Source organism: Pomacea canaliculata, linkage group LG5 (assembly GCF_003073045.1).
Source record: "Pomacea canaliculata isolate SZHN2017 linkage group LG5, ASM307304v1, whole genome shotgun sequence".
NCBI classification, from domain to species: domain Eukaryota; kingdom Metazoa; phylum Mollusca; class Gastropoda; order Architaenioglossa; family Ampullariidae; genus Pomacea; species Pomacea canaliculata.
Genome location: NC_037594.1, coordinates 32932573 through 32948587, shown reverse-complemented (window position 1 = coordinate 32948587; position 16015 = coordinate 32932573). Strand labels below are relative to the sequence as shown.

The 16015-nt window shown below is 44.2% G+C and overlaps 1 protein-coding gene and 1 long non-coding RNA gene across 5 annotated transcripts in view; one reads left to right on the top strand and one right to left on the bottom strand.

Moving 5' to 3' along the window:
• Positions 1–14832, bottom strand: part of LOC112564779 (PDF receptor-like) — a 52755-nt gene extending 37923 nt beyond the window's left edge. For 3 of the 4 annotated variants that reach the window (XM_025239848.1, XM_025239851.1, XM_025239849.1), the window contains exon 1: positions 14334–14832. In XM_025239848.1, coding sequence (XP_025095633.1) covers positions 14334–14427 — 94 coding nt within the window. In that variant the 5' untranslated portion in view covers positions 14428–14832. The remainder of the gene's footprint in view (positions 1–14333) is intronic. The other variant, XM_025239850.1, reaches the window with a different exon arrangement.
• On the top strand, positions 3978–5495 carry LOC112564780. Its single transcript, XR_003099267.1, has 2 exons — positions 3978–4239; positions 4837–5495. It is a non-coding gene; the product is annotated as an uncharacterized LOC112564780 (long non-coding RNA).
• Positions 14833–16015: the final 1183 nt, after the last annotated feature.

The window sequence follows — 16015 nt, the reverse complement described above, 5'->3', positions numbered from 1 at the left end:
CCCGAACCATGGTGTCATGATTGTGGACATTCGCTGAGCTCTCACTGCACACCATCTCCTGACAAAGATAACTAGACGCAAAACAAAACAAACTTTTGAAAAACACGTGCACTTTAAATATTCCGAAGCTAATCCGACTTGTTATTTTCTCTTTAAATTGGCCGTACATGTCCCTCATGCATTTGAAACTAGTTGCCAGTGCAGTGATTAAGTCAGAGTTGTGGGCCTTGCGGAAGCGGATGTCGGGCTGAAGCTCAGGCTTCGTGTGTCGAGGAGGTAAACAGGTCTCTGGAAATAGTTCTGAAGACAGACTTCGGGTATTTTTTTCTTTGCTGACCTTTACCAAGTAAATAGGTCTGTAAATAGTTCTGAGGGCAGATTTTGGTAGTTCTCTTACTGCTGACATTAACTATATAATAAGTCTCTCTAAATAGTTCTCTTACTGCTGACATTTACTATATACATAAGTCTCTCTGAATAGTTCTCTTACTGCTGACATTTACTATATACATAAGTCTCTCTAAATAGTTCTCTTACTGCTGACATTTACTATATACATAAGTCTCTCTAAATAGTTCTCTTACTGCTGACATTTACTATATACATAAGTCTCTCTAAATAGTTCTCTTACTGCTGACATTTACTATATAAATAAGTCTCTCTAAATAGTTCTCTTACTGCTGACATTTACTATATAAATAAGTCTCTCTAAATAGTTCTCTTACTGCTGACATTTACAATGTAACTGGTAATCCAGATGATCACTTGTCAGATATACACAAAGGGACATCATTCCCTTGTCTTAACCAAGAGTGGGTATCATCAGCATTCTTCTTTTTCTTTCCTTTTTTCGGTTCTTTGCTTCTTTTCGTAAAGCCTGTAGAAAAAACTAAAGTGTTTTTCACGTGAGTGGGCGAGTAAACTGATATGTTTTGCATCCCCTGCCCCAGTATTTCGGATTGGAATTTCGCCCTTAGCACCATAATCAGCAACTAGCAAGCCGTCATTTAAGCTGCAAAGAGGCTGTCAACAAGAGATGAATACTTGTAGTTACACTTCGCTGACAAGGAGGACAAGTATTTGCCTTTTAAGGAAATGTTCACTTTCTCTTCCACTCCCTATCCAATTTTGTGGTTGCGAGTAAACATAAACTTGTTCCTTTCCTTAGTCCAGGGTAATTTTCAGAGCAGGCAAAGCAGAGTTACAGTAAAAAACGAAAACAGCAACAACAATAAACAAAAAAATGTAAAAAAATCTTTATATGTGTTTAGCCTTGTCTTTCTCTCAGCTCACATCACAGCTCGTATTCATAACACATTTACTCAGGAGCTGGGTAACCTACCCAGGCTGGCTTAGTCTGCTATCGGGTGGAAGCGGCTAAAACGCTGAATTTTTGGCCTCGGGTAGGTCTGTCCAATCGTTGTTCCAGCCTTCAGAGGACTGGGTACACCATTTCGATGACTTTTTAGTATTTAGGGAAAATACGGAAAAGATCATCATTGAATTCAACAGACGCCTACACAATATTGTTGAGACCCTAGTGAAGTGGACAATATGATGGCGCACTGTTGTTTAGAACTATAAATTAGGCAAATAATCGTGAGGAACTACTGAGTTGAAATCATTTTCTATTTTCTGAATTTCTATTTTCAAATTAACAAACGCCAGAACATGAAAAAAAGAATTGCAATCAATTTAAACATGTCGCAGTTCGTGCACATCATTTTTTTGTTGTTGCACTTTGTTTCTGTTTGTTTTCCTCTAGAGATATGTGCAATGTCTGCTCCTCTGTAGGCTCTAACATGATGATGACTATGATGAGCTGGTAGCACGCTTTGTTTTTCTGAAGTAAGTGTATCAGCTAGCTAGCCAGTCAAACTGATGTGGCCAAACCCACCCACAAACAGTTTGTAAACAGAACCAGTGGGTAGGCTAGACTAAAATGTTACACCCTGGCCCTCCAGGTTGGGAGTTTTGCTTTGGACTCACAACCCACTCATGTAAAAAAGCTGTTACGGAAACCTCAACAATACACAACAGGGACTGGTCTGGAAGATTCCTCTCTAGAAGAGCTCATGACACATGCTAGTTAAAACTTCGGTAAGCCAGCTTGCCGACTCATCTTTTGACGACCAAGGCAAGAATCAGGATAGGGACTGGAACATCAGAACCCTCTATGAAAGTGGCAAGTCAGCTCAAGCGGAAAGAAACATCATAGTTCTGAGGTTATGCGAAACAAGATGGAATGAAATTGGCCAGACCAGACAAACATCATTTACTAACATCCTCTCCATTATTTACTCTGGCCACAAAGACCTGGACCACGATCAGACCCATGGAGTAGCACTGTTGATGTCAACAGGCAACAAAGGACACTGATGGTCTGGGAACCAGTCTCACGACGGCTCATGTCTTCAAGATTCAATGCCAAAGGAAGGAAGATCACCATCATCCAATGCTATGCCCCAACAAATGCGGCAGAGGAAGAGAAACAAGAAGACTTCTACAGTTCCCTGCAGTCTCTGCACACCAAGAGATCTGAAGATTATTATGGGAGACCTAATGTCAAAGTGGGAGATGATAATATCAAGGAACTCATCGTGGGAGGACATGGCGCTGGCACCTGAAATGAAAACGGGGAACTCTTCACAGACTTCTGCACTTTCAAGGCCAACAGAAAGAGACCGATGTGATGGGAATCAACAACAAGCAGGAACTCCAAATCCAACTTCAAGGAGAAAACATCCTGGAAACAAACCGCTTGGCGTATCCGGGGAGCATTGTCAACAAGGACTGTGGAGCGGATGATTTCAACAGCCTACACCCCATCTTGAACTCCTGAGCATTGTCCTTTCGCAGTAAGACCTGCATCTTCAACACCAGTGTGAAAGTAGTCCTACTGCGTGGTTCTGAGTGACAAGGACAAAACTAAAGCCAGCGTGAGCCAGAGAAACAAAACAATATTCGTTCTTCCGTACGTCCTAGCAGGTCGGAGATGTTTACAGAGAGGCAGCGCTGACCCTGCTGGACACTCAGTGGCCTTAGTATGCAGATGACAGCGAATGGCGTTGGTGACCAGAAGCATATTTCCTACAGATGAGGCATTGGGCGCGCAGGGCGCCTAGCAACTCTCTGTCAGGATGGGATCAAGCATGCGATTCCCAGGCTGATCAGGTTGGACCGCTTGCATGCCAAGATGGCGCCTCTGATTCAAGGCAAAGGTCAGCAACAAAAGACGGAAGTGAAAGTCCTGTCTCGATCGTTATCAGGCTCACACGGAGGACGCCACGTCTTGTATAAGTACGGGTTATCGCCCAGTTAATAACTTCCTGACGCACTGGTGTCATGGCAGGCGCCAGACTACACGTCAAGCTAGCATGCAATAGCGTAACATCACATGCAGTAACGTCACATGCAATAGCGTGACATCAGCTGGCAGTAAACGTAACGTGACATGCAATGTGACATCAGTAGCATGTACACAGTAACGTGCAATGCACGTGACATCACGTGCAGTCGAGTGACGTCTCAATGGAGAGAAATTGTAGAACACTTTACATAAATTTCTGTGGTCACTGGTGTCACTGTTAGCGTTAGTACTTAGACATGTATGCTACATGTAAGCTAGACCAGACTATATATATAATACGTAGCTATACAATGTCAGTGATAGCCGATAGCTATACTTAATAGTGCTACATTGCTTGTAGTGATACCACGCTATATTACGTTCTGTAGTGTACTTAGAGTAGATGTGCGTATATATATGAATGCGATGTGTATGTCTCGCTTGAACGTGTACGTTACTAGTCACATCAGTGTGTCGTGTACCGTGTAGTATGTATATATGTCCGTGTGTACGTGTGTATGTCCCTGTGTGTACGTGTGTATGTCCGTGTGTAACGTGAAACACTCTCCTCGCTCCCACTCGCCCTCCCCCTGCACTTGCTTGGCGCGAGGCTGGCGCTGCTAATCATCCTAACCCTAACCTCGGGGGTCCGCCGCAGCCCTCACTATGATGGCGAGGGAGGTGGTGCACTACTGAAGCAATTAGCATCCAACATGGCGCCCAGGGTAGTGTTGGCCTGTCGGACACCTGGGGCTGGCTGCACGGCTCACTGGCTTCACGCGCGTGAAGTGCGAGCTCTCTCTTAATAAGCAAGTGCGCCGAGTGATTGACGTCTGTGTCAGCATGCGTTGATGGACGGCTGTGAACATCTTTCCGGTGCTGATGTGTGTGTGAGTATTATTGTGTGTGCGCACGCGCGCATGTACGCATATGTTTGTGTGCTTGTGTCGTTTACGAATAGCAAACATGTGCATTGTATGTGCGCACGTGTTTGCGTGTCTGTGTGTGTCCATGTGTGCATCCTGACTACACGTCTTGTAGGTAAAAGGAAAGGTTGTCCCACGTGACCTATGAGCCACATGCTCCCAGCCAGTGCCAGGACGGAGGTTTGCACGTGCGGGGCGAATGGGGTGTGCTACGTGCCTGCCTCCCTCCTCCACCCGAGCGAAATAATAAGTTGTTAGTCAATACACCAGAGATGCACTTACTGCGTGATTCCATGAATAAATTCATGCAAGGTTTTGGTTTATGTCTGACACACGATTCCGAGTTACAGAAATAGGGAAGTTGTGGTTAAACACAAGACATTGTATGATATTGTGTTTTGAAATTTGTATGTAGTATTTTATGTTACATATCAACACTATATAAAAACCATAATTGACACCAAATAAACAGAAATTGAATATTTAAAATTGAAAATTTGCCTACATTTTTTAGTTCTCTTCTCTCCTGTTAAAAGATTTCTTATTGGACAATTATTGTAGCGGTTTATTCCGTAAAGGAACTTTGTGGATTGGGTGACTAGGGCTCAGCAGCTGCACTTGATGCTTTCCGCCCTGTGAACGGAAGTGTTTTCCTCCTGTCGCCTCTGGGAGGCGCCGGACACGACGATCTGTCGGATACGCGATGTGAGAGCAAAAATGTGGGATAATCATTTCAACTTGCACATCCCAGTGGCCCTGATAATCACAAGTCTTCAGGAAACTGCAGTGGCACCACTTCTAGGGCAGTCCTTGGCTAGCCGCTAGCTAGGTGGCTAACTTCTAGCAGTCAGCTAAGTTTATATCAGATGACAGCAGTTGTGATGACTGCATGGCTGTGAACACTCAGCCATCCGCCGCCTTTTGATTTTTGAGAATCAAGCAAACATGAGTGGAATTTCCAGGGTTCTTCATCCATAAAATGCAAGAGGTTAAAAATTGCTGGGTGTTTTCAGACCCTCATTTCAATATGTTGGGGGTTCAGCTGCCCCCTCCTTGTCTCTCGCTGCTAGAAATATTGGAGGTTTTATTGATCAGTGGCAGAAAGACTACGCATTAATGTACATTTGTCAATATTATCGTGAACTTTATCTCTGATATCCCTAACCCTAACCCTGCATATGAAAGTTTGCCCTGACGTTTAATAAAAAGTAATAACGAAATATGACCGTTCACGTCTGCTTTTTTTTTAGAAAATGAAATGTCACGCGACGAGACCTCCTACCTAAACCCCTCGACGTGTTCAAGTACCTCGACACCAAATCACATTTCACACCCCCTCGTCCTCTAGGATTTCTTTAAAATGAGACAGAAGTAAATAATAATAATAAAACGAGATTTATGCGCTTCTCGTGATAGCAAACCCCGCCGTGTTCTCTCTGAACACGGAGCCCACACACTCACAAAGGCAGCAAACGCACATGACAAACACGTGCACAGCTGCTAGAATATGTGAACTGTTCATTGAAATCTCTTATTTCTGATGATGCTACACAAAATGGCTACACCTTCATATCCTCGCCACCCCAGTAATACTATAGTTTGCAGCGTTCGCTCAGTTACTCTAATCTCCTTTACCGACATAACTTATAAAAGGCTTAATACTTATCTTGATAGCAAGCTTTCTCTGTAGAAAGTTTCATGTTTCAGATTCTCGAGGCTTAATAACTCAAAAAGTCAATCGCTGGCTTCTGTGCTGTAGAAGCTCGGGTGTACAGCAGTCATCTGAGCCCCCAACGACAGCAAGTTGCAGACAGGCGAAAGGCCTCACAAAAATCCTTGTATCATCAACATCAGCGACACCAGCAACCATTTTTGTCACAGAAAAATAATCCTTTCCACAAAAAGTTGTAGTTTCGGGAAAGCATCTCTTAAAACTAGATCGTGTACAGCCTTTGTGTCAACAGCAGGAGTAGGATTGTGAGCGATGAGACTGAGTGCCGGGGGCTGTGCAAACACTTTCTCCGCTTTTCGCACTCTGTCACTTGCAAACTTACTCTTTCGCAAAACTAAATAGCAAATATTATGTAACGAATATTAAATATTCTCTAACTTCTAACGCTAAATCCGCTTAAAATTCCTTCTCAGTATGTCGGGAGATGTGAGATACAAGACTGTAGTCACTTCCCTTCCACGGCAACACCTTCACGTGGGATGGCACGTGTGACCTGTAGTTTACTGGGTAAGTCCTACAAAATCCTACTAACAGCCCTAAAGTCAGAGTTTTAACAAAGATTTTGAACAAAACATGTGAGGCCTGTTTTTGTGCTCCACTTCATTAAAGTTGTGTGGCTCCTCACTTCATCTAAACGCCATGTGACCAGAGATAATAAGTTAAGTTGTTTGATCTTTCCAACAGCCGATAATAGTCTTTTTAAATATTGTTCCCGAGTGTGTGAAAATGATGTGTTAGCACGCGTTTCTTTGTTTTAAACAAATTGTATACCAGGGTTGGCCAAAGGTTTGTGGAGCGGTGCAGACACCCTGTCGTCAGATTACAGTTCAACACAAACCCTTTCATCATGTGCTCAGTCTACAGATATCCTCTCATCCTGTCTCATACCCTTGCATCCTGTACACTCATCCTGCCTGAGGTTAGTTTGACGCACGCTGACATCCAGGTTGCGAAAATGCTCAGCAGGTAGTTGCAGCAGCAGGAACTGACACGTCATCAACGGACATTGATTCACAGAGCGGCATTAGTTTCTGTCAGCCACTGATGATACAGCACAGGGACACATCCTGTCACTGGCATAGGACATGAGCATGGAACAGAGAGACACACCATTCATATACAAACACAGCATTCACATAGGACTTCACCACAGGTAATGTAAGAGGAAGTCAGGTGTGACGTGTGAGGTCGGTGGGCGTTACGTGGTGAGGTGACGTGCGCAGCAAAGCGTACAGGAAGGGGAAAGAGGGATTCAGAGGAAGACATTTTGACTGGTTTCCCAGGGCTCTTTGGGTTGTTTTTACAGTGGCTTACTCTGTGGGGATTCTTGCTGACTTTAAAAATGTCATCCTTGTTTTGACAACAGCTCGTTCCGTGTAAATTTCTGTTGACTTTTAATAAGCCGTCCACACCACCGACTGCAGCCACAATCTGGACCTCCTTCACCGACATCAGCAGCAAACATATTTGAACTAGTCCTCGCCAGATTCCTGAGAAAGCTTCCAGATTGCGTGTCTTGTATAGAATCGTGCTTGTGTGTGCGTGTGCGCGCGTTGCGTGCGTGTGTAAGTGAGCGCGTGTGGTCAAGAAGGCTTATTTTTCCTAAAGATCAGGTTTCTCTCAATTTCTTCTATCTAATGAAGTTGTTAAATATAGCTGGAGGCAAGTAGAGAACAGCTGCAGCCAGTACCATTTTCTTGATTGCCTCAAGCGTTTGTTTTTACTTCTAGTTTAAGTTTTCTCGTGTTTATCTTTGCTCTTGAGTTGTTCGATAGTCTATTGCCAACCAAGGTGTCAGGAAGTCGCCATCTCCAGCTTAGAGGAGGCTGCAGAGGTGGTTCTGCTGTGCTGGCGGCTTCCTCTCTCAGTCACGGTGCGTATGGTGGAAAAGTAGAGTGGGATGTAGAGTAGTCTGTGAAGGGAAGTAGTTCGCGGTAAAAACCACCATTCGTTCCTTGACGGGGGACATGGGTGTTTAACAGAGCTTCGTCAGCAGTGTCTGCAAATGCTGCTGTCGATGTCTAGCTAATGAGACGACTGGCACTGACAGATCAAAGCCGTTAAAATTCATTGGAATGAACCAGTGTGGCTACCAGCTCCACCCCTGGGTATCATGCTGACGTCACACTGGTGCCATTGCTTGGGTACCACTGCCATTGAGCGGGTACTGTCATTGACTGGATGCTGACTGCTGTATTAGGAACTGGCATTGCTGGGTGGGCGCCGATATCAGCGCAGGGGAACTGGTATTTGCGTGTCACGTGACCCACAAGTTTTTGCCAGAAGAGATTTATCTTCCTGTAACTGTCCTTTCACAGCGTGCTTAACGTTCTCGTGGTTCTTGCAGCCACTAGAAAACATTCCAAGCTGACATTCTGACAAATGCAAGCTGCCTGAACTGTAATTATTTGATTCCCAATGTGACTTAAAGATTCTCTTCAATGGCAATGACAAATAAAATATTTAGAGTTGTGTCAGTGTCACAGACGTGCTTTTTGAGCACTGGGAGGGAGCAGGACAGTGATGGCGAGCTACAAGTATTTGTGTGGGAGGCAGCGGGTGCGTGCGTGGGTGTGTGCGTGCGTGGGTGTGTGCGTGGGTGTGTGCGTGGGTGTGTGGGTGTGTGCGGTTGTGCGTGTGGTGTGCGTGTGTGTGAGTGGTGTGCGTGCGTGGGTGTGTGGGTGTGTGCGGTGGGTGGTGCGTAAGGTGTGGTGTGTGTGGATGGTGAGTGGTGCGTGCGTGGGTGTGTGGGTGTGTGCGTGGATGTGTGCGTGGGGCGTGCGTGGTGCGTGCGTGGGTGTATGCGTGGGTGCGTGGGTGTGTGCGTGGGTGCGTGCGTGGGTGCGTGCGTGCGTGGTGCGTGCGTGCGTGGTGCGTGGGTGCGTGCGTGATGTGTGCGTGGGTGAGCTGTGAAGGCGACCGCTTTTTGTTTGATGTAACGGCGCCAATGGGCGGTTAGAGCAGACGTTATGAATCAAGATAAATAATTAAGTCAAAAGAGTTAAGACTCATTTTTGCTGTGATTTGTACTCATTCATTCTGTCGAGCTACAATTGGTTACACGCGATAGAATGATATACATTTTCGGCGTTGGGTGAACTTGATACAAACTATTTAGAGTTATATGAAATATTGAGTGATATAAGACATTGAAGGTGATGTAAAATATTTAGAATGATACAAACTAATGAGTTCTATTTTCTTTTTAATGTGGATTCTCCGGCGAATATGTGTCCTGTCTAATTTTTCTTCAGTCGTGTTATTCTCGCGCATTTGATGTTTTGACTTCTCCCTCGCGGAGATGTACTCATTGCACGAAAATAGAGAATAGAACAACAAACAAGACGACAGGAAAGGATTGTTGGGGAGAGTACAAGAGAACAGAATGGGACTGAAAAAAGAGTAAAAAGAGAGTGATGTGATGTCTAATGGGCTTGACACCAGACACCAGACAACTGACCTCAGCCCTCCACTGTACAACAAGAACATGATGTAAAATGTGGACAAAGGCTTATGTGAATTTTGTGTAAATGCTTCGATGTTATGGCAAAGTAGGAAACATCGGGTGGAGAGAAATGGCGGACACGAAGCAATATGGTCATCTTACTGACTAGTTAAAGTGCATGATATTTATTCAGAAACATTAATGTCTGATTTTTAATCGGGAAGCTGTAGCCTGTAGAATGTGGAATTAAGAAAAGAGAAAGAGTTATGAACAGCAATGATGTGTGTAATCGTGCACACATAGACAGATACCTGATATAATATACCTAATATAATACCTAATATAATATACCTGATATAATATACCTCACATAATATACCTGATATAATATACTTAACATAATATACCTAACATAACACCAGCGACCTCTCTTCATACTGAATCAGCTCCTACACGTAGAACTCCAGCGCCCACTGCCTCCATAGTACAGGTGCACCTGATGACCTGTAGTACATAACACTATGTGCATTCTGCAGCTCACCTACAATAAGCGATAATGATTAAAGAGATATTGTTTTGAAACTAAGCTCAGTAGGTTTAAAATCTGTGAGCACGTGACCCGCACACAAAGCGTGAAAAACACGAGCAAGAAAACAAGACCGACAACTGTGGCTGTAGCAGCTCCACCTGTTAGTGGCTCTTGTGCTTTCAAACGATAAACATGTTTGCGACGTCCTCCCTGCATTTGTACACCCCCCACCTACTCCCTCCCCTTGCAACTTTGTTTGTGCAAATAATGTTTGGTGCCGAGTCCAACGCTCCTTCCTTCCTCTCCAGTCCTAGAGGAGGAGCGATGACGTCAGAGGCTTCATCTGATATGCGATCTGGCATCGTCTGCCGGCAGAAATTCAATCGAATTTGGACAACCAGAGATGGACTTAAAGTATAAAACTACCAAACACCACCAACTAGTAAGAAACCCATACGGCTTAAGTGTTCAATGTAAAAAGATTTAGCGAAACAACCGTTATGGCAGACATATTACAAGTGCACTATGGGAAAATTCAAAAGAACTCCATGTAAAACGCAGTTAGAGGAATTGTCTTCTTTCTGCCATCTCTTCTTCATATCTCTCTATGGTGGTCATTTTTCCTAGAGGGCGCAAACATATGGAGAGTAAGATCCGCTCACTCCAGTCGAGCCTGTAGCCCTGTACGAACAGGTTCAACCTCCACCCGCTACACCGCCAGACTCGAACCCTTCCATGACGGTGCACGTGTTGCGGTACGCAGGTCAGAGGTTATCCGCTAGAGCTGCAGGCTCCACATATATTGCAGCACATATTGTAACAACAGACTTAAGTACAGCGGAAGTGCTCAGCATTAATGATGTCTTTCAGTAGCTGTGCACTGTTTGTGAAGGTCTGACGGCCAGCAATCATTCATCACCCAAAGTGCAGGTCTGGCAACACTCGTCAAGCTCGGTGCATTGCGCCACGTGGCGTGAAGCTGCGACACTCGGTGATGGTCATGAGGCAGCCACGCAAACATGCAGGTGGAGAAGGTCGCGGAGGCTACAAGCCTGTGATGATGGAGATGAAGTTTGCATTTATTATTATGAACCTGCACTGTACAGGTGGCTTCCTGCTGTGTTTCTTCAGCGAAAACAACACCTCAAAAAACATCAACAAAACATATTGTTGCATCGATCGGGTAAAGCCGTACAACCTCTTGCAATATTTGTGGACGTCAGAAGTAACAAGAGAATTTTTGTCACGTGCGGGAAAGTATGTGCTATTATTATCATTAGACAAATAATCGAGGAGAGAGAGGAGAGACTCTAGTGAAAGAAGCTGGAAAGTCCTTGTCCAAAAGTACATTATCAACTATAATTATTTCCAATACCACATCAACTACATATTCAAAACTATACTCTAATAGTACATCATCAACTATATATTCAAACTATATTCTATACTCTGCAGTCCCTCATGTTTTCAGATGACACACAGGTGCAGGCATGTTCCCCTCCTCAGGTCGCCGATTTTGCCCAATCATGAAACGCACACCAAACTGTTGTGCGATTCAAACATGGACGTCTACAAATAAGCTGACGATGAATGATAACAGAAGAGGCCATCTTGTGCAAACGTCTTCTTTTCTCAGCTGGTGAAGTCTTCAGAGACACATCAGGCCTGACGAGAGGAGGTGTAGGGGTCAGGTAGGGCTGGTGCACCCGGGCCCGCGGCGGTGGAGGGAGCCCGGCCTTGATCAATAAGTTTTTTTCGTTTTCTTTTTCGAATAAACAAATATTTGTGGAAATAATATCAAAGCAGTCCACATGGAGAAATCTAGTTATAAGTTTGTGATATACTATTCCCAGGCCTAATGGAGTAGTGAGATGAGTCGGCGAGGTAGGGGGGTTGGTGGGAGAGAGGTGTGGTCACTAGTCAGAGCCATCATGGTCGCATCACACTGGACGCTCTTGGTGTCGGAAGGTCGGTGGACACCGATTTGCTTCACCGTCTGGGAGTAAGTTTGTGCATCGAGGTATGAAGTCAGCAGTGTGTATCTGTCACTAGGGAACGGGTGGTCTGCACGCATTTTCGCATTGACAAGTGAAGAGGTGCCGCGATGTCTGGCATAGAACGACTTCTTGGCATGGTCTGCACATGCGCATCAGACAAAGTTCGCTTCCTATCTGTACATCACCTACACAATAAACAAGTGAGACGACACATTTGCATGCATATGGCGATCAGGTTGGCTGGCAGTGAAGAGACCAGGCAGCGCTCACTGAGTCCTTGTCATGTCTCATCACTGCCAGCATCATCTCACCTCCAGACACACGAGAATGGTTGTCCGCAGCTTGTTTTATTTTCCGACGATACACTTCTTTCATTTGTTTTGTCTCCTCTCTTTAACGCTCATTTAGTCCTTGTCAGTGTGTTCACTGCCAGTAAAACCCGATCACCTTGCGCATGTAAATGTTGTCCACAGCTTTTTTTGTCCAGATGATGTACAAAGCGATGATGAACTTGACTTTATGCGCATGCGCAGACACTCCCAAGACGGTCAGTCTGTCCAAGACATCGGTGCACGCAACACAGGGAACCATCGAGAAACTTGTGTCTGTCCGGTCATGAACTCCTCTGTGTCCTGCCTACCCTAATGGAAGATGCTTGGGTGTCCCTTAAACACACCTTAAGATCATGATTCCCTTTAATTTAAAAAAAATGTTTTGCTGTCAAAAAAATCTATTATTTACTGAATTACAAATTTCGATTTTTGTGTGCGTTTCGGTCATTTCTAATGTAATTTGATACAAAATGCTAATTGATGTGCTCTATTGTCCTTAGAGGCAAATCGTTAAAAAATTCTATAAAAAATCTGGGGTTGACGTGGATTGTAACCGTAGTTTAACGGTGTGAGTTTTTAAATGTGGGGGGCAGGTGTCAGGAGGTACTACAGACACTTGTTCAGGTATTTCACTTTTTCCATTTCAAACTTGTCTCGTTTATTTTTAGCTTAGAAAGTGAATTTTGTGGGAGTGGTTGCGAAGAACAGGCGATGAATAATAATAATGACGATATAATAATAACAACAACGACGACGCTGCTGCTGCTGCTGATGGATAGCGCATGATGAACTGCTGGGAGGGAGAGATGATGGGGAGAGGAGTCAATCAACTGTTACAGGCGTTTGAGAATGAGGTAGGTCATAAGGTGAATGAGTCTTAACCCAAATGTTAACACATTAAATCATGTTTATAGGCAACGATGTAACACATTTAATCATCATGCACGATCTGTGTGAGATTAAATGTTGAGAAGTATGCATAACACAAAATGGCGCCTGGAATTATTACAGAATACAAGGGTTTATACAGAAACACATATTCTAGAACTTGACAGACTTTAGTGTTCACTCTAATATTCTACCGAAGAGATGTTTCCGTCGCGATAGTAATATTTATATTTTATTCTGTGGCATGAAAAGAGTGACAGTGATAACGAGAGAACTGTGTTATATTTTATTGTCTACCTGGTGGGACAGCATCATCACAAATCAAATCTTAGTGTTCAGACATGTTTCTGTACTCATACCAAGTGTCATATTCTTGGCATTCGTGAAGTACACGTGCCTGTTCAGCATGACAGAGAGTTTAGCATGGTAGAGAGTTGTGTCATGTACATAAATGTCATCCTGACAACAACTGTTGGACGCAGTTTCAGAGAGACGAAATAACTAGGATATGAATCTTTTTCTTATAACTTGTGCATGTTCCCGTACACACTACAGTCACACATCCAAATCATCAAGCCCTTGGTTTGTTGCAATTAGTGAAAACAATCGTCCTGAGCGCAAAGTTCGAACTTTATATCACGAATGGTAGTCTTGAAAAACACATGATTTTGTGAGAACTTCTAACCAGATGTATTTTAATAAACCATATGTCTTAGCGGCTGATTTTTCAAAAGCATGCCTTAAATCGGAACACTATACTCAGTGGTGGTCTGATAAAGTGTTCATCTGTCAAGACTTTATAAGTCGAAGTATTTAAACAATAAGTCTCACTTTGAACACTGTAACCATTGGCAAAGTTTTTGATTAATCATTTTTTTTTTCCTAACTGTGATAACGTAGAATTTTGATGAAGAAGAAAAAAATACCTGAAGACTGCACATGAACATCATCTTAAATCCAAAATTGTGACTGAAATAGTTGTCAAAGTCCGACATGTTACAAAGTTAACACCCGTACGGCACCTGTGCGGTCTGTTGAGGAGACAACTTGTCTCTTGCAGCACTAAAGACTGACAAACACATGGATATTATGCAAAGCAGATACTCATGCAGAAGAGTTTATTTATTATAAATACCTGTGAGCAGTTGGTTGGGCCAGGCACACTCCCCCGTCCCTAGGACAGAAATGGGTCCGTTGGCGTGGGTCACTGAACCGTTGGGTACGTCCATCGTTCACTGGTCACCACACGGCTCCGCGGCGCAGACCATAGCCTGGGATCTCACCGGCGCCAGCCTGCACTCACCGTGTGGCACACTGAATCAATTAAGAGCCTGACACCAGTGCTGCCGACCTGTGAATGAGGGAGTGAGGGAGTGAGTGAGCGGAGAAAGCCCCGCGCGCCCGGAGGCGGACGACCGTGCAGCCTGCACCACGCAGGTCCTCGCCACCCGGCAACAGGAGGGCAACGGAACTCACACCAGGGACAACTACTTACTAACAGTAAGCTTTCTTCTGCAACTGATTGTCGCTGTTTCCTTTGCTGAGGAAACGGTGGCTGCTGGTACTTGCTGCTTGCTTCACGGCAGGGGGCGCTGACTGAGAGGTCAGAGTTAAAGGCAATCCCTCCCAAAAGAGAATTATTTTGTCCACATTGCTTAGATATGTGAAAACAATACTTTCCAGCTTTGTTGTCTTCGGGTATCATTCAGGGAAGCGTCTGATATCTCTCGATTGTATCGGCTGATCAGCTTTTAAATCTAGCTACCTGGCTACAGAAACATGGGATACGATCGCAAGGACTTGAGTGTTGTCACCTGTTCCCCTCTGCTACCTGTTCCCCTCTGCCTATTTAAAAATTAAGCGGTTGGAAATTTCATGGTATGTAAAAGTACCGAAGCGGACCGACACTCGACAGAAAGTTGTGTTGTAGCGAGAGGCATTTTGAAGTACTGAAATTAAAAGTGAAGAAAAAAAGTTTTCAGCAAGCCGATATAATGTTCCGAGGCTGTGAAAGTGTTTCTACAGATGAATGTTTAATAATCTGAAATCATTTTATAATGACCAGTTATTTACTGGAATGTTTACAGACGATGGCTTAAAAAACAACAACGCAAATAGGTCATTCAATAAACAAATGGTATGCACATGTAAATAAAATTTTCTATTCAGAAATCTTAGCCATTTTCTAGAGTTCGGACCTGAAATTATAAAGATGCGTACAAAAAATCCCAGTTTGGAAAAATATTAATTTGGGAAATTTATTTTCTTTGATTTGTGCCTTTTCCGATAGGGGGTGACAGTAGCTCAGCACCCTGTCAGCCGCCCGTAATCTGGGCTGAACCCGGGCGGTGTGAGGGCGAGTGGCGGCTGCCTTTTTCTCCGCAGTCCGGCGAGGAGAGAATCGATCCTGCTTTGATTGCTCAGTGGGTGCAGCGGAACACCTCCTCGCTATTGTCACGAATTCCCTTTCGGAGCATGCGCTCTCGATTCTAAGTGAATAATCTGCCACTTTGTGCAGACGCTTTTTCCTCCACAAAAAGCTGCCTTTGCTGTAATAGAGTATGGGATGAAATGTCGGTAAATCTTGTCGCCTTCCTACGCCTGTCACGACTATTCAGAAGCTAAGAGCCTTAACTTGTGATCTTCCATAACAGAAAGTGGCTTTCTGTGGACAACAACATACCCAGAGCGGTGGCTGATGGGAGTTGGTGGGGTGTCTTGACCTGTGTACTTCTCGGTCTGTTTGCCTCTCATCTTCATCACCTCTCACATCACTGACTTTGCTGTCATTGCACAATATATATATATCTAGAGAGA